The sequence below is a fragment of the Python bivittatus genome, unplaced genomic scaffold, assembly GCF_059951505.1.
Source record: "Python bivittatus isolate LINGU-HERP-01145 unplaced genomic scaffold, Pbiv_v1 ctg000180_np1212, whole genome shotgun sequence".
Classification (NCBI taxonomy): Eukaryota; Metazoa; Chordata; class Lepidosauria; order Squamata; family Pythonidae; genus Python; species Python bivittatus.
In genome coordinates, this window is record NW_028277047.1 from 6,296,193 (window position 1) to 6,314,874 (window position 18,682).

Below are 18,682 nucleotides of genomic sequence, written 5' to 3' on the forward strand. Positions count from 1 at the left end.
TTTGACAAACCTGACACAAATTTTTGCTCCTTCCAGCTCTGGAGACAGCATCATTTCCTTGGGTTTTGTCTGAGAAAATACCCCTCTTGCTCTTAGAGGTACATGAAAAGGAAGAGGTTGAAGCAGTATCTGGTCTTGTTGACAGGCTTCCTTTTCGTTCCTTGTTCTTTGCTCTGCCAGAGACGTTAAGGTCTTCTGAATCCTCCTCCACGGGAACCCTCCTGTTTGCTAGTCTTCTCTTCTTTGTCTCGCTTATTTTACCAGAGTCTGAGCTGTCAAACAGAAGTCCTGCAGGACACAAACCAGAGGGCGGCCTCTTTGCTGCACGTGAAATCGCGCATTGAAATGCAGTCACAAGTGCATGACATGCGTGTACAGACACGAAGTGCACATCATAGCAGCTCTGTTAAGCAGGATACCAGGTGGCTGTACCTAAGCTGTTTTTAAGACACAAGACTTTTCCGCTGGAGCGTTTTTTATTTTTTATTTTGCTTTTGCAAGGCTCAACTTACTTGCTCAAGGAGGTGCACCTGTTTCACCTGGCATCCAGAGTCTGGGAAAGAAATTGTTCCCTACTGCTGTTTCTATTTGTTTTAGAACGCTCGCTGTTACTTTACTTGCTTTACTTTTTCCATGTTTTTGTTTTGATTCTTTTTACTGCTCGGGGAGGTCACCAGAGGATAGAATGCCTTTCACAGTAACAGATAAATAGAAGGGTTGCCTTTTTTCTAACTAGAGAATTTCACACTTACACTGCTAGCCAATAGCTGGTCAGTGAAGTGTCATTTTTCTATCTGAATAACCGCCCAGAGTTGCTCTTGAGTGAGATGGGTGGTGACTAACTTTGAAATATAAATTAATATAAAATAAATGTGTTGTACAGTTTTATATATCTCCGTTGTATCTCTTCTTACCAATGGCTGTGGCTGACTCCCGGAGGGAACCTGCTTCAGCCCCCTGATAATTTTGGCTGCCTTTTAGCCCCTTTTCACACATTACATTCCTTCAGGTATAGTGGCCACAATAATACACAATACTTCGAGTGTGGGTTTGTTATAGAGTTGCGTACAGGCATTATTATATTAGCAGTTCCATTTTCAATCCCCTTCCTAATGATTCCAACCCATGGAATTTGCCTCTTCCTCTTTCTCCCCCTGACAGTAGTTCCCATCAAAATATGGGTGAAGTTAGATTATTTGTGCCCAATGCATCACTTTCACTTTTCATAAGATATGTGGACTTCAACTCCCAGAATTCCCCAGCCAGCATGGGTGGCTGGGGAATTCTGGGAGTTGAAGTCCACACATCTTAAAGTTGCTGAGGTTGAGAAACACTGATCTATATTGTTACTTCAGCAGCAAAACTCTGGAATAACGATCTTACTGTGTTTTCTTGCTTGCACACACAAACGCACACCTCTTACCTTCTCCTCCCTTGTTGGTTTCTTCCCCTTGCTCCAATCCTGTGTAACTAACACAGGAGCACAAAAGTTTCTGATGAATGGAGGGTAAGGAAATGTCATTGTTTAATGGTCTTGCCTTACACTTTCTAGGCAGTGGCTGCAGAAAAAAAAATAAAGGATACAAATTATATTAAAGGAAGAATAGAGCGCTGTAATTCTCCAGGCCAAGCAAAATCATTACGCAGGCCTGACCTGGAAAGACTTTGGGATGGTAACAAGTCATCCTCAAAAAGAAGCTGATCTCTGTATTATATTTTTTATGAGAGAGAAAATTAAGGCTAAGCATGTTATGAACCCAAGGTTCAGTTCTGAGCCTGGTCTCTGAAGACCCAAGTCCACCATCAATGTGGAATGCAGATATTTCACTGACAGAATTTTCTGGAAAAGATTCTGGCTGTATTTTGGAATAAGAGACTGCATTTGCAGTAAGAGACCGAAACTTCATTCTCTAACAGCTATGACTGGAATGGGGCTGAACAAAAGTCAGAGGAGGAAAATACGAGGAGGGTAGGAAGCGTATTTAAGAGAAAGCTTGCCTTTTTGATCTCACACGCATGACTGGGCTTCCACTGCTTAAGAATTACTTTGTTGAAAGTCTCTGTGATGGTTTCCTGGAACTCCTGAGTATCTGCAGCCTACAGAGAGACATATTCTCTAACAAAACGCACGTGCAGCTTTAATTCTCCATTGCGCTATTTCTGATAAACGTGAGATGACAGTTAAGGCTACACTTAAATTAGTAGTTTGGAAGATTGCTTAATTAAACTTAATTTCCTATTTTGCTGCCTGTGCATTGTCACTTCCCAGTCCGACATAGCCCTTCTCAACCAAGTTGTTAACCTAAGCAACCCACTGGTTTTAACGTTGGCTCTACCTGCAGACTATGGAGACACTTCCTTCGAAACTTGCCATCGGTGCTGCTTGAAACTATTCTGGAAATGGCCGTTGCCATGATGGGTAAAGAACGTGCCAGCTTCTGTTGCTCCTGTGGAGAACCAAGAGTACTGCCTAGTGCCTCCCAGCCCATGCCAACCTCAGAACAAACTACCATAGTGCCTCCCTTCTGCACTTGCAGTGGACAGTATAACAGGGCTACAGATTGCCTAATTTCTCCCGAAATAAACAGGACGTTGGGATCCTGCTTCAGAGCTCTTCCCCCTCCCTACTCCCCCGCCATGCCCACAACCACCTTGGCCTTTTGTCATTAGTTTCGCACTTGGGATGCTCTGTAGTGTTGCTCCAGGATCTCGTTAACCACTCCTTGGATAGCCCTTTTCACAGCCTGCTCACTGCAGAAGAGGATAGGTGAGAGATGAGACAGAATCGCTCGCCGGTCCCCTGCACCACAGAGAGAGAGAAGGTGACAAAAGATTAAAATGCAAGACTTCATACAAGAGGGATGAATGGGTGAGCATGTTTCTGGGCTATGAATACGGGAGAAGAATTCCCTTCAGTTCAGTATTTTGGAAATCATGGTTTTTATGGCTTAGCAATATGTGTGAGCCAGACATTTTTTTTTTTTTTTTTTTTTATCTGCGCTCAGTCGTTACCGACTCTGCAGTGACTGCTTGGACGAGTCCTTGCAGTTTTCAAGGCAATTGTTTCGGAAGTGGTTTGCCATGGCCTCCTTCCTAGAGCAGAGCCCAGCTGGCGAGCGCAGGAGGCGGGGTTTCCGTTGCTTAGCACCCTTTTTGGGCGCGCGCGGTTTTTCGCGCTTACCAGCAACTGCTCCCGACTCCTTTTTTGCAAGGCGCCGCCACCATTTTTCCTCCCACCGCAGTGAGAGTACCCATTTATCTACTCACGTGAGTTTTCGAACTGTTGGGTTGACAGGAACTGGGGCGGAAACAGGAGCTCACCCTGCTAACGCGAAGGCTGGACTCGAACCGCTGAAGCGTCGACCATTTCTGGCCGGCAACTTTCAGCGTCATTAAGCCGCTGTGCCACCGCGTCCCCCTGAGCCAGACATTACGGCTTATTTAATACACTATAGTTAAAACAACCAACGTCTTCATGCTTAATGTGCACACTTACACTTTGCTGTTTAACTAAGCTATTAACTGGGGAGAAAAGCAAAATAATTCTGGCAATCTCCTTTTTAAAGGCTTCAAGAATAGCTTCAAGAATAAATGTCTTTTAAAAACACATCTGTGCAACATTTGTATTTTTAGCAAAGGGTAAAATGATCCTAAGTGCAGATGAGAGCTTAAATTAAGTTATTCTCCTCCTGACTTCCCAAATTTGGAAGTTTTCTTATCCCAACCCCTCATGCTTTCCTATATTCTTGATTAGGTATGGGGCCAGAAGTTTATTCTGTAATTGTCCTCTTGCCAGCCTCGTGAAGTGACTGCATTCTAAAACTCAGCTGTCATATTAGTGCCCCCCAGCCCCATCTAAGCAGATATATATGTGTCTTTGTAGGTGTGTAGGTGTATATCTATATCCATACATACAGAAACTGTAAATTGGCTTGTCCTGAAACTGATCAGAGTAACCAAGAAAAAGGAAGAGCAGCAGTGTCTGTTCCTGAATATCTGGGTCCTGTTTGTGGCTGGTTCGAAGGCTGTATTGGATTTCAGGTTTCGCTGTATCTGAGACACAAAATATATTGCATTGCGTGACATTTCATGTAGATAACCAAGAAGGATTCAAGAATGATATCTGAGGAATTGGTGATATATATATATATATATATATATATATCACCAATAGCAGTCTGAGAAGAACCCATTCCCCATTTCATTTCCAACTGACACATATATGGTATTACACAACTTGCTGTAAAGAGATTCCTAGACGCTTCAAAATAAAACTTTATTGTGCAATAAAGAAGCCTCGTACAGTATATTGAAAGTTACTGAGATCTGGATATCGTTATCTTCCATTTGTTACCCTCCTATGTTTTCCACTGCTTCATCCACCATTTTTCTTAAGAAAACACATTCAGAAAGAAAGGTGGAAAACCTGTGCAATGGAGCTCCTGGTAAGTTTGGAGAATTAAGTTGAAAACATCCGTACGGTCCTGTTGTATTCCGTAGTAGATCTGAAGTCATATTTGTGAATTGTAAAGAAATAACTAAGATAAAGAGACATTCTACTTCACGCTTATTTAGGGCTGCTGTTCCATATTATGCAAGCACGTTGTTAGCGTGTTAAAATACAGAGCTATGTGTTTAATCAAGGTGATAGTTATGGCACAGTTTCCTTATACTGTATGTTCAAAAGCCTTTTAAAATTAGGTCTGAAGATCTAGCCTCTGAAATGGTTTCTGAACCATAAGCCAGAGTTGCACAGCAGATGGTCTGTGGACGTAGAGCTCAGCTCAGCTGTGATGCTCTGTGGGTGCGCTCCCTCCCTCTCACTTTACACCTAAGGCACAGAGTTCCCATGAGGATAAATGAGGCAAGAATCAGAAAGCAATTAGTGTTTTATTACACTGAAAATATATACTGAATATGTGTGTCCATAATATACACACACGCACACATATATACACCCTGCCCCAAACAGACCCCGTGCACAATCTGGGGGTCCTCCTGGACTCATGACCCCTGCTCAAAGAGCAGGTGGCAGTCGTGGCTAGAACAGCTTTGCACAACTTTGGACCTACTCATGGTCACTCATGCCCTGGTCACCTCCCGGTTAGACTACTGCAATATGGTCTGCATGGGGCTGCCCTTGAAGAGTATCCGGAAAGTTCAGCTGGTGTAAAATGCGAGCAGTTATATGTGTTTCTAGTAGGACACGTCACACCTCTGCTTCATGAGCTGCACTGGTTACCAGTTTGATCCCAGGTCCAATTCAAGGTGCTGGTGTTGACCTTCAAAGCCCTTCACGGCACGGGGCTGGGCTACCCGAGGGACTTCCTCTGCCCGTCCTACCAGATCCAGCAGAGAGGGCATGTTACGGGTTCCGACGCCTCGGGAGCTACGTTTGGCGGGCCCCAGGCAGCAAGGCTTTTCTGCTGTGGCGCCTGCGCTGCAGAATCTTCCCCGCCCCGAGGCGAGGTTGGCTTCATCATTGTTGAGCTTCCAGAGGTCCCTCCCTTAAGAGGTGGTTATGCCAGCAGGCCTGGGGACCTCAGGGGACGGGGGAATTAGTGAGGGGGCTCCCTTATTTTTAACATCCTTTTATTCTCTGTTTTATTTTGCTTTTTATATTTTTAATGTATTTATTGGCTGTTTTTAGCTTTGTGGTACACCGCTCAGAGTCGCCTGTGGTGAGATGGGCGGCTATATAATTGGATAAATAAATAAATAAATAAATAAGTAAATAGATGTCAGATCATTGTTTTATTTTCAGTTCTAGCTGCTCCTGAGATTGTTTTCTGAAAAATTCCACATACAGTTCATTCTTAAATACCTTTCCCACATTCACACTGGATAACTGAAAACAAGTAATGCAAATGACAATTATATTTTACCTGTTTTGCAATATACAGCTGAATTTAGTGTTGCTTGGTAGGCATATTTGCCCCATGATGCTAAACATGAAGGATCTTCAAAGAAAGAATACGATATCTCCTCTGCAGAAAACAATACGGGCAGCCCAGCTGGATCATAAAGAAATATATATATTGTTGGCTAGGGAAAAATTCATCTGAAGGCCAATGAACTGGTGACAGCGATGAGTTGTTGACTTTCGTATAAAAAGTTGTGAGCAGTTTCGGATGAGTCATAGGCTGCTTTTCCTTAAGAAGTTAATCCAGTCTTCTGACAGTAGCAAACCTAGCTATAACTATAGCCAACTAAATTGAAATATATTAAAAGTTCTCAGAAAGGGACTGAAATTGATGAGAAACTAAACATTTATCATGGATAACAACAGCAAATTTCAATCTACCAAGGAAGGTAAGTTAATTCATGGAACATTATTGATCAGTATTTATTTATATAGAATTTAGCCTTGAAAGCTGGAGTGAGTTGAACAATCCCACAAATATATATTAACAGTTCAATTTTATGTCTACTCAGAAGTAAGCAGCACCAAGATTGTATGGCCTATTTTCTAATCAAGATAACGTAGGTACCATCTTAGACTCCCTGGAAATAAGCTCTTAATTAATTCAATGAGACTTACTTCTAAGTAGAAAAGATTGTGTTGTCTTTTCCCAATACTTCAGGGGGACATGTTCAACTGGAAGAAATATGAAGGTGTCCCTTTCCTTAGCAAGCTCTTCATGTTGACTGACAATTTATTTTGATGGCTTGCCAGAAATGATGTTGAAAATGACATTTGGAAAGGGTTAACTTTTGGATGTCCTTTTGGGTGATGTGCAAAACTAGCAGGGGAAGTAAATACAAACAGCTTCTAAGATTCTGCTGAGTTATGCTTCTCAAATACATGCTATATCTAATTAAATGACTCTTTAAAGTATCTTAAAAGCTCATAGGGCTACATGTTGTTAGTTCAAATCACCCTTCTCTCCTTAGCTGAATATGTGAAATCGGCTAGGTTCAGCCATAATTCTAAGCTACAATGTTCTTTGTTTGGATTTGGCTTGGTGAGTTATATGAACCCAATAACTGTGGTTTGTAAACCATGGTTTATGACTTCATACATTTTGCAAACCCAGCCAACTGCAGATTAAACCATTCCTTCTTGGTTCTCTTCACTGGTCACAGCAAAGGATACAGAGGCAGTAGTTATATTTGCAGGCTGGTTAGGAAATGATTTCTGGCAGGGACACAGGGACACTGCAGGTATGAGACTCAGCTCTCCTGTGAAACCTCTTTCTGCTACTTCATCTGGGATGAACAGACCAACTAGTTCACCAATCACAAGGTGAATTTTATCACAGGATGGCATTACAGCCCTGCATTCTGACCTGGGAGTACGCACAAAAGAAAGAGGTGGGGTTGATTGGAGATAGAAAACAGAAGCAAATAAATAGTAAATGAAAAGCAGATTAGTCAAAGACTAGATTAGCCTTCTCCAATCTAACCCCTTCCACGTGTGCTGGAAAGCTTGGCATTTTAAGACCTGTTGCCCACTATATTTAAAGAGCGACAAACTGAGAGATGGGGTTAACCCACCCAATTATCAGTTCACATAAAACATCAACTTGTTAACAGCTGCAAACCCTGCACAGATAAATGTGAATTCCTGTGTAGAACAGATTCAGATTCCTGCTACCAGAAAAATATACTTTGAAACCTTTATTCTGCAGTATTTGAATAAATAGCTGAATTCATAGGAGGTGAAAGACTTTAAATGAAAATTGAAAGAAAAAAGAAAGCATTACATAGCAAGAAAAGGCAGTCACTTGTTTCACATCAATGCATTAATGACTCAGAGCCATTTTGGAGCACAGTGGCAGAGAAATATCAGTATTTTTAAATTAGACTCATTCAAACATCTCATCATTTTGTTAAAATGCACCGAATGATTTACAATGTAATTAAAACACAATTTTCAAGAACAAAATCATGCAAGAATCAAACTTTTAAAAAAGAGATAGAAGAGCAACAAATGAAAAGCCAGTCCAAATTTCAAGATGCTTTGCTTATCTAAGCCAAAAGCAGGCCTCCCCTATAGCTGATTTACTTATTTCAATTTATATCCAGGCTTTCTACCCATATGGCATCCAAGTTCTTAATTAACAGACTAGGCTTGTGGTATGTAAGAAAGCACAGCTATCTAGCTCCATAGTAAAACAAAACTGAAACAATTGTACGGAAAAAAATGAATACAGATTCCAAAATTATGCTGGATTGGTCTTGGGACATGTTATTTACTACAGATACTCTTAAATAGAAATGAATGGCATATTAAAAATAGAAATGAATGGTATATTAAAATATAGATATATTTATAGAAATAATGGTGATCAGGCTTTAGGTGTGGAGGTGGATTATGGCATTTAAAAAAGTCCTGGGAGCATGTCTGTACCACAGTTAAGGGGACATGTGAGGATGAGCTCAACGGCTCTTCATTGCTTGTTGCAAAATCCAGGCAGCCAAGCTTTCGCTCCCCATGTCCACCAGAGGGCAATGCAGTTTAAGAAACTCTCTTTTACAGTATTCTCTTTCAAACCATTTCAGACCCTATTTCTACAAGTAAATAATCCTGGGACTTAAAAGCAGGGCTTCCGAGTCAAAAAATTAAGATGAAAGACATGCTCTGGGTATGAGATGTTCGCAGCACTGCTTGATGTGTATCATTCCTTCTGAACTCACTAGAGCACAAGTCACTAGAATAGCTTATGTGGGGTTTCACCGTTTGTTACTCAGCCTGTCGTGGAAACCCAGCTATTCTCTAACATGTTATATGAACTTTAAGCTTATTTCTTGGCTTAGCTTGTTAAATGAACATAGTAATTAAGGAGAGAAAACAGATGGAATCAAAACTGGACATCAAAGTCTAATAATTTGAGAGACACAGACAACACCACTTGTTAGCTGAAGGTAAAGATGATTCAGAAGAGCTCATTAATAAAGTAAAAGATCTGGATTAATATTAAATATTAGGAAGAAAAGGTAATGTCACCCTTAATTTATTTGGTGGTCTACCAAGAAGCGAAGGTGGTAGACAATTTTGTTTTCTTGGACTCAGGAATAGATGGAGATCGATGGTGTGCTGGAGAAGTGAAAAGGAAGTCAAGAGGAAGACAATGATAATCTTAGATAAGATCATGCAGAATGGGGATATTTCTATACCAACGAAGATCAAATTAATTGAATTATTGGTTTTCCCAGTAATGTATGGCTGTGAAAGCTGGACATTGAGAAAGAAGATGGACATCTCCGAATTACAAATCTGGAGTTACTAACAGTACCATGGACTAGAAGAAATAAACATGGGCTGCTCTCTTGGAGGCAATGATTAACAAGCAGAAACTTTGGGGCAAGTGATGCAAGCAGGTAACAGACTAGAAAAAAAATATGCTAAGCAAGATTGAAAGAAAGGAGAAACAGGAAATTAGGTTGGATGTAGCCAGCCCCTGGGCCCCTGGAAGAGGTGTGGATTGTCACAGGGACAAGTCAAGATAGAGCATATTTGTCTACGTAGCAACCAGGAATCAGCCTCAGATCAATGGCAAACTAATTAATTTGTCTGGTTTAGGGTTTCACATGATGCATAAACCCAGCTTATCTGTACTTATCTATGTCCAACAATTTTCAGACTAATTAGACATTCTCAAACTAGTTATATCTTGGCAAAAAAGGAAAAATCACCAAAACTATCCAGATCTAGGAACAAATGCTGGGCACCATTTCCACAATCTGTTCTTAAGGATGACCTTGTATTTGCAACTACTCAGTCAGCATCTGGAGTACAAATTCTTTCCCCCAACTGCTTACCTCATAAAATGTCTCCCATCAATAAGTAATGTGGTCCCATCTGGCAAACATGTGGTGACTTTCCTTTCTACGCTGAAGTACAGAAGGATGATATGTTGAAAAGTCACTGCATTTATCATAATTATAAATGAGAACACCAATTCAAAACAAGGAAGACCCTTTATATAATTTCCCTGACTTCATTGCACTTTTGGTTACTATTATAATCAAACTTTTACATATCACATTAAGGCATGATGTGGATTGTTTGGTTGTGACTTAATGCTTGGGTAAATCTGCCCATGTGAGTCTTAAACTATGGTTAAACAAACCATGGCTTGTTTCAATGTGCAGTTCAGCCAAAAGAAACTATTGAAAACATGCCCAGACCACAAACTTTATGTACAGAGTTGGTTTTAGGGCAGTAATAGTGACTTACTATTACTAGTATTAAAAAAAAAAGGAAAAGGAAGAAAAATAAGCTGTACAGTAATGTGAGCGTTCCTATTTAACATTTAGCCAACCATGAACTTTATGAAATTTTAAAATCATTTAGGAGGGTTCTTCCAACCGAAATTAATTTTGTTTTTAAACTCACGTTTCCTTAAACAATGATTGATACAAGTCTCATTTGTGTTCTGTTATTAGTGCTCATGCTTAAGAGTTTTTTCAGCAAAGTGGGAAAAGATACTTTTCAGTTATACCGAGAGCAAGACTATTTACTAAGGCAGATCATCTTATTTACTAATCCAATTAGATTTTAGATTTTAACATACAAAAATCTCTGAGAAAAGTAAGAGCGAAAACATTAGAGGCACAGCTAGACTGACAGTGAATAACAGAGGAGGAGTTTCTAAAACTGGTCTACAACATGTAGGCAGAGTCTAGGAGTACCTGTAAAAATCCAAGGACAAACTTGTTGCGTCCATATTCATGCACGCACACCACCTTTTTTATCTATAGATAGAAACTGTCCACTGCATTGGCCTTAGATGCTGCCAGCATGGCTATTTCAAATGACTCATGTTGGTGATAAATGCCCATCCGCAAATCTTGAAAGAACAGATGGTTCCCTGCCAGATACCCTCTTTAGGTGATGCACTTCCTGTTTCTTTCCTTTTTAATTATGTGTTAAGTGGCTGTGCTAATGCCAGCAGATGTTTAATGAGTAAAATCTTTGTCAGTTTCCCAGAAGGAATGCAAGGTTACCACTAGTTCACCCACCACATACAGACATCCCTAATAAGCGACTGGGCTTTAACATTGTAAAACTGAGTTCTCAGTAATGCTGGGCTAGACTGCCAGTATTTAACAACTCATTCATGACAATTTGGGACCTGTGGTGAGCTAGAAATGGGAAAAGAGAGAGTATTTTGTTCTTGAGATTGAAAGAGAGAGCAAAGCTCTTAGTTGTCATTGGGATAGACCTACCTCTAAGGGAAATATTTTATATTTTCTTTTGAAAATATTTACTGAGGAAATACAGGGAAAGTCTGAGAATTTTTCTTTCTTACATGGTATTCTTTTGAGAGTAGGAGAAAACTGAGGATCCTCTTCCTAAAATGTCCACTCAAACAGAGGTAGATGCTATTTAAACTGGAATACACAACCTTATTTCTACCATAGTTCAACATGAACTGGAATGAAAGAACATTTAATGGCTGAGAGTTCATAGCTATAATGTGTATGACATTACTGTTAAAGCATATATACCTCATTCATTTAGGGGAAATCTTACCCCAGTAAAAGTCCTTCTAATGATAAACTTGGTGAGCACAAACAGAAATGGAGCTGCTGATAAAATAGAGTTGTGCAAGCCTGAAGAAATCCTAAAGCTGACAGCAAGACAAAACTCTTGAGAGAAACATAAAGAGATATATTCATCCCCAATCCCCCCAAAAAACCTAATGATTAAGTATGCTCAGGAGCCACAGAATGTTGAAATGTACTGTAGTTGGAAAGGAAAATTGACAGGTGGATGTGAATCAAATGTTCTCTTTAGTCTCACAGCTCCAGTCAGGATCTGGCTCATTAGAACGTGAGCAGGACATTTTTCGCTAAGGTGCCTTTAAAAAAAGATATACTAGCATATTTTATTTTACTATAAGTCCCACCTCTTAAATAATGATGAAATTTTATTTAACAATAGTCAGTGGTCCATGAATAGCGAATGTTTTGCTATAGTTTTAAACCCATTCCATTTCTCTTTCCCCAGACCTGGAATTAGAAGCCTTCTGTTACTGTGGTTTTAAGCAGTGCATAATGACTATCCTTTCATGTCAACTCTTTGAACAATATATATTTATTTATATGGTTTAATTGTTCAAGAAGTGTGTGTGTGTGTGTGTGTTCTATAGCTGCCACTATAACTTTGTGGATGCTTACTTACCTATATGTCTCAGCAGAGATGTTGCCATTAATTTTTACACAGTAATGAAACTTGGTCTATGAAAGCAGAGCAAAAAGGATCAACAAGTCACAAAATACAGTAAGGGATATAGGAAGTGGCCTTAATAGGGAACCATGCCCTTGGTATTGGTACAGTCAGTATTGCGCAGTGACTACTTTCAGTTCTCTAGGATTTCAGGCAGAAAACTTTCCCAAGCACACCTGGAGACAGCAGGGACTGAACTTGAGATCAGTTGCACATAAACAACTTAGCTGTTATCTCAAAAGGCATGTGTCTGTACAGAAAGGATTCCAGCCCAGAAAAAAGCAATTTTATATCCCAAAATATACTCTCAGATCCAAGGTTTAATCTGAAAATATTAGCAAAACTGTGGTTTAATGTGATGTGACCCTAAGCAGCATATGTTGCATCAAATCCCACGGCTGCATGCTCCATACTCTATAATGGCCCCTAGAGTTTGACAAGTTAAGATTTGCCCTCTTTACTACAGAAAATTATTTAAAAATAACACAAGTTGTGGCTGGACCTGGTAACCAGGTTGTTTCAGAAATCAGGAAATAGAATTTCTTCCTATGCAGCTCTTAAAACTCTCTGCAGACTTTAAATGAGAAGGTAGTCATTTAATCCTGAGGAGGCTTGAACATAATATTTAGCAAATCACAGCGCAGGAGCATTTCTTACTGTTGTGTGCACAAGGCTGATCCTATGGATGAACTGTTTTATTGCTGCGCAGTCTTCTTTGAGAACTTCAGATTTCTCATACAGCTGAAAAGCCCAAAGATACACATAGTTAAAGTGTCCTTTTCAAAACCTTTAGCTGAATGTTTATTTCATCCCTTCAGCTGTCAACGCTTTCAATTAACTTCTCACCCACCACTTTGCATGGGCACTAAATCCAATGCTTTAATGTGAAAAATGAAAATGCTGTTTCAGGTAAAGGAAAACAGGACACTCTTGTTTCAAATGAACAAAGCTGAGATGTGCTCTGTCAAGTTTGTGGGACTGATGCTAAATCTTCAGATTCATTTAGCTGCACATGAAACAGTTTGCTCATTTAGGTAAAAACAGGTCTCTGTTTATATACATCATATTAAAGGTGGCTAATCCTAGCTGTGGAATTTTCTTCATCAACCAGTTCTGACTAGAATTTCTATCCCTAGTCCCCAAATCACAGGATAAACAAGAATCTAGGCTGCTGCCTCCCTTTCAGTATTTCCGGTTTCAGTTGTGCCAGAAACGCTAATGGATTCTACTTTTTTTTTTTTTCTGTGTTTGAAGAATTATTTTTCTCCAATAGTTTCCTGTGAATTTAGGCATCCTTTGCCTTTTATTGTACACATATGTTAAAGGACACTACCCAGAAAAATAGAAGCATAAGCTCTATTTTTTGAGAGGGTCAAGGGTCAACTCCTGATCCCCTTCTCTCTTTGGAAACATAACTTTTAAGAGATCACTAACCAAGACATTCCAAGATTCAGAGTTTTATAATTCTCTGATCTTTTTTTATTCCACTATAGCTGTAGTCACTACAATTCTTATTATAGTAGTAATAACCCTAGAAAGGACTACACTAGATGTGGATATTGGTTTAGCTCTACTGTGTTATTAACAAAGCCAAATGGATTGTAGATTTGTGGGGGGGCGGGGTGCACTCTATTCCCACTTTTCACAACCCAAGTCTGGTGGTGGTGAAATAATGTCAGCAACCATTTTGGAGCAGACTCTGGTTCTGTAGTTTGAACAGCTGTTCTATCCAACCATTCTTCTGAAGTGAAAGAAGGGGCTAAGAAATACCAGAAAGGACAGCTGCAGTTGTTTTTTTCTCCTGTGCCTGTGAAAATTGGCACTGGAAAAGCCATAAAGATTTTGATTCTAGAACAGCTTCCTCAGATGTTTGGAGGATGCTGGAGAACAGATTGTCCAGGCAAAGACAACAGAAGTTACAGTATTTTTTTTTCCTGGACCAAACTCAACATGACATTAAATGTGACTCTGCATTTAACTTGACTTTTAAAAAATGCAGATGCACACAGCAACTGTGGGAACAGGGCTGAGAATTATCTGGATCAGAGCAAACCAGAACCCTCCTTTCTTTACCCACTACCTGTGCAACTACTATTCGCATCTACTCAGATTCATATATTTGGACAAATTCAAAGATGAATTTAGCATCTGTATTATGTCTTCTACAGAACAGGTGCTTATTGCTGAGCAAAAAGTTCCAGCAACACAGGAATCAGACTCTTTTTTGAGGAGGAAGTGTGTGACGGAAAGAGAAAATAAATTATTAAAGAAAGCATGGTATGTTCTCTGGGAAGACTATCTTAGTGGACAACAACACATATCCATTGGTTCCTTTAGCTGTGAACATTTAATGCAGTAGAAATAGAAAAATTTGGAAGATGCAACACAGTGATATTTGTCTACAAACTTGAGAAGCCAAGTATTAAAGGACACTATTGTCTGACAAAAGGGGCAGAAGGGGTTGAATTAACTCCACGCTTAGCAAACTGTAGATGGCCCAGAGTGGCCCCAGAACTGGCATTCAATGTGGCATTTACTTCTCTACAACTTGTCTACTTTGAGCATAGTTAAAGTATCCATTGTGATACATGAGAGATGCTAACCTGAAAGGAAAGCTGAAAAGGCATGGTATGCAGAGATTCATGAGGACAACCTCTTCCACTCAGGACGCCACTCTGGCAGAAAGGCAACAAGCCTTCTATTTCTGTGGGAGAAAAATTCAGTACTAAGAGACAAGCACTGCAAGACAAACCAGGAATTCCTGCTCTCCAAAGAACAGCAGGCATGAAAATGTGAGATTCCCTTGTTATCAGTGAATTGGAAAGCAAGCTGCAGCAAGGAGGTCCCATGAGCCTTTTAAAAAGAGTTATTTATTTGTTCTTTGTTTGTTTGTTTTAATATATTAGCTGCCCAATTCCAAAGATTTTAATCGAAAGATGTTAATCACCTGAGACTTAATGTTGCATTTCCCAAATTATGTTCTGAAAAAGGCAAGTAGAAGTACAGTTACCATATGGTTGTATGAATAAATCAGGAGGAGACTGGAAACACCTTTTCTGACTAACACATTTTATTAAAAGGCATAAGCTTTCATGAAGTGAGCTGCAGCTCAAAAGCTTATGCCTTTTAATAAAATTTGTTAGTCTGAAAAGGTCTACCAGACGTCTCCTGATTTTGGGCTAACATCGACTAACCTGGCTCTCCTCTTACAATGTCTACAGTGCAGCTTGGACATTCTCATCCACTCAGGTACCTCAGAACCCAACCATTCCTACATAGCAATGTCTAGGGTCACTTTCCAGCCAATTCTGTATAGTAGATCTCTTTTTAAAAGGTAAGTAAAAAGCAAAGTAAAACAAAAATTAATGAGGTTTCAATCTTCTTGCTTTAAAAGATTATCAATGTCTTTAATACAGCAGAGCTCTTGTACCAATTTTTGAAGGCAGCTACACAATGAGGAAACAACTCAGATGGAAGTTGCAATAGAGACTCAGGATGCAATAGAGTCTCCTCAGGATGACTCAGGAAATATTCAGATGTCGGGTGAATTCATATATCCACTAAAGCTGGATACGTGAACAAATAAGATTTGTTTTGTTCTGGGAAACCCAGTCAAAATGTATCAGTGGCTAAGCACTGTGGGAACTGAATGCTAGACTAGATTAACCTGTGGTCTGATCCACCAAAAGGACTTCTTGAATCTCAAACAACATTAAGATATTTACCTGTGAGTATTAAGTCATTGAGGAGGTTGTGGCATAAATCACCTTTTGCAGAAACTGCATGGAACAAATCAGAGAACAGCTTTTATTAATTTTGTTTAACTCTGTGGCTAGGCTAAATTTGAGCTGTATAATTTGAGGCTCAACGTGTTGTAGGAACCAGGCCATACACTTACACCTTACATTTACTTATTTGGGGATTACATGTCATATGACCACAAGAATTGTGTTTGGTTATTTTAGCGTTAGGGTTGAGCATGTCCCATAAATCCAAGTTGCAAATCCTTACTCTCTACTTGGATAGATGGATAGATAATCTTTATTACAATCACTGACCAGGATTACACACTGTATAATCTACTAGCATAGTCACCAAAGCCCATGGTTTATCCAAAAAAAATCAAGAAACATTGCAAACTTTTGGCAGAGAAGTCCACTTTGGAGAAGTCACTCCTCTTTTGTATGATCTCTCGTTTGTATGATTTTGTTTTTAATCTCTATTAAAGGGGATTAAAACTATCCAATTTGAAGATCAAAATGTTCCATTGTTACATCTAACTATTTAGGATAGCTTTATTTTTATGAACACCATCCCATCCAAATCTGGTCTTCTTCCTCTTTGGTAATGCATAAGAGGACACCCTGCTATTGCTAGAACAGCGTTTAGTGGTAAAATGCCCCTTGAGGGGAGGAGGGTCGTTCTTGGTTGGTTTACCTAGTTTGTGTTGTCCTGAAAATACCCTTTCTGAAAGAAATATAAATCTGAATAATACTCACTGATTATAGCACAGTGGGACTGGTTCACATGCTGGAGAGAATCTTCAATGTCCACAGAAATTACAAGTGTTCCTTCAAGCATGGAAGATCTTTCTGACTGCTCCCCCTTTTCATACTGAAGTTGTATTATAAGAAATTCTAAAATCTGAAATGAAAGAAAGGACTTGATAAATTAGCAGAGAAATGTGAAATCATCATATTCTGGCTTCAGAAATAACTGTGTTCCTTATTTCTTCATTTGAACATCAGGACTGAAACTATAACTGTCCTTGAAATGGGAGACCTGGTGATATAAAGCAGGGTGGTGGTGCTAGGAATTGAGCAAATAAAGGAACGGATCACATTTGGGGAAGCTGGTTTTTTGTTACCCTTGCCTGTGGCATTTTTCAATGTTTCCATCTTAAATCAACTCTACAATTTTGGATTTCTTTAACCATTTTTGTCCTTTTACCATAATAATTACATTTTGTAAACATACTAGCCAACTAGCAACTTTCTAACTAATTTCCCAAACATTGCTTCCTATCTAAAATATGTGAAAAATAATTGTTTGTTATGGTTTAGTTGTTTTTAAATTCAGGCTGTCTGTATCCAGCTCGTTATTCTTACAGAATTATTACTGTGGGGGTTTTGTTTGTTTGTTTTACTTCCTAAAACCGTTGAATTATTTAGGTGCCCTTAATCTTATGCTGGAGGGAGCAAAACTGGAAAGAGAAAGTGGAGAAGAAGAGAAGAGAACCCTGTAGAACAAATGCTGCGTGTTCAGGGGGAAAAAAGTGCTTGGGAAAAACTTTGGCAAAGCACACAGGACATAAAATATGAATTAAAATCTCTCCTTGCAGTCCCAGCAACGCTATTTTCTATTTCACAAAAATATTGCTTCAAGTGGGAAATGATCAAACTGCCTAAATTTATTGTCATTCTATATTTTGGTTTCTTTTTAACTGGAATGAAAGGATGCTATGGATGCCACCTTTAATTTATTTTAATGGAAGATGGAAATAAACTAGATAAGCCCTGGAGCTGTTCAATCAGGGCTACTTTGTCACTTTTTTGTTCATAGTTAAGAAGTTATAGGACACTACTTGACTGAAGAGACCAATTAAATGAAGATCACAGGCGGATTCAGGGCCATGAAACGATAAGTCAGGAGTGACAGAAGAAACCCCCAAATAATGCATATCTGCCATCTTTTTTTAAAAAATAACATAATCCATATTGGCACTGTGGCACATGGAAGAGGGACTGAACCTTCTCCTATTGAAAATCCACCCCCAGCAGCTGTTTGCCACATTCAGTAGGAAAACATATAGGCGTGTGCTGACATCAACAAGGACAAATAGCGCATTACACTAATGTACATGTAATTATTAAAATTAGGAGAGATATTACTGTACAGATGGACTGGGAATCTGTGCCCTTAATATCTCTTATTATTCTTGACTATTACTCATAATGGTTAAGGCTGATGGGAGTTGTAGCCCCAGAATATGAAGAGACTCATTGGTCCCCCATGTGTTATATTCAGAGGAATTAATCTAATTTCAATACTGTTTACCCACACTTTATCCATGAAGCTTTCTTAAACTGAGTTAGGACATTGATCTACTAATTCTAGTACTGTATTTGTGTGGCTGTGATTCTTAGTTACTTGAGAATTTATTTTATTTTATTTTTAGCAAAAGAGGAACTCAGGCTTCACTGCTAGCTACAGAGCTTCATCCTTGCCTTACAGTACAAAAATATTCCTGTTTTTTCTTCCTCAGGAGGGGGGAATGGGTCTTGTGATATTCTGTGAAGGCATCCCCAAAGTGCTTCTTTTGTTAAAACTTTAACATGAACAAAGAGGTCAAGATCTGGGGTAGATTGTTCCACTTTTAAAATAAAGTGTATGGCACTGAGACCTCTATCTGTACATAGTTATTATGCAGATATTTTGAAAGATATAGAATTGGTTTGGATGGATACACACTCAAAAAAACACTTTTGTTCCAGTCAGTCTTAC

General features: G+C 39.3%; 1 protein-coding gene across 1 annotated transcript; it reads right to left on the reverse strand.

The window, feature by feature from the left end:
- Positions 1-1,917: 1,917 nt before the first annotated feature.
- TOP6BL (TOP6B like initiator of meiotic double strand breaks) lies at positions 1,918-18,250 on the reverse strand. The gene is made up of 12 exons (XM_025168587.1): positions 18,236-18,250; positions 16,678-16,840; positions 15,904-15,957; positions 14,782-14,882; positions 12,836-12,919; positions 12,134-12,189; positions 7,097-7,289; positions 5,886-6,045; positions 3,916-4,053; positions 2,679-2,800; positions 2,337-2,447; positions 1,918-2,097 (listed from the first exon to the last, which is right to left on the reverse strand). Exons 1-12 carry the CDS (start codon positions 18,248-18,250, stop codon positions 1,918-1,920), a joined length of 1,377 nt encoding a protein of 458 aa, XP_025024355.1.
- Positions 18,251-18,682: the final 432 nt, after the last annotated feature.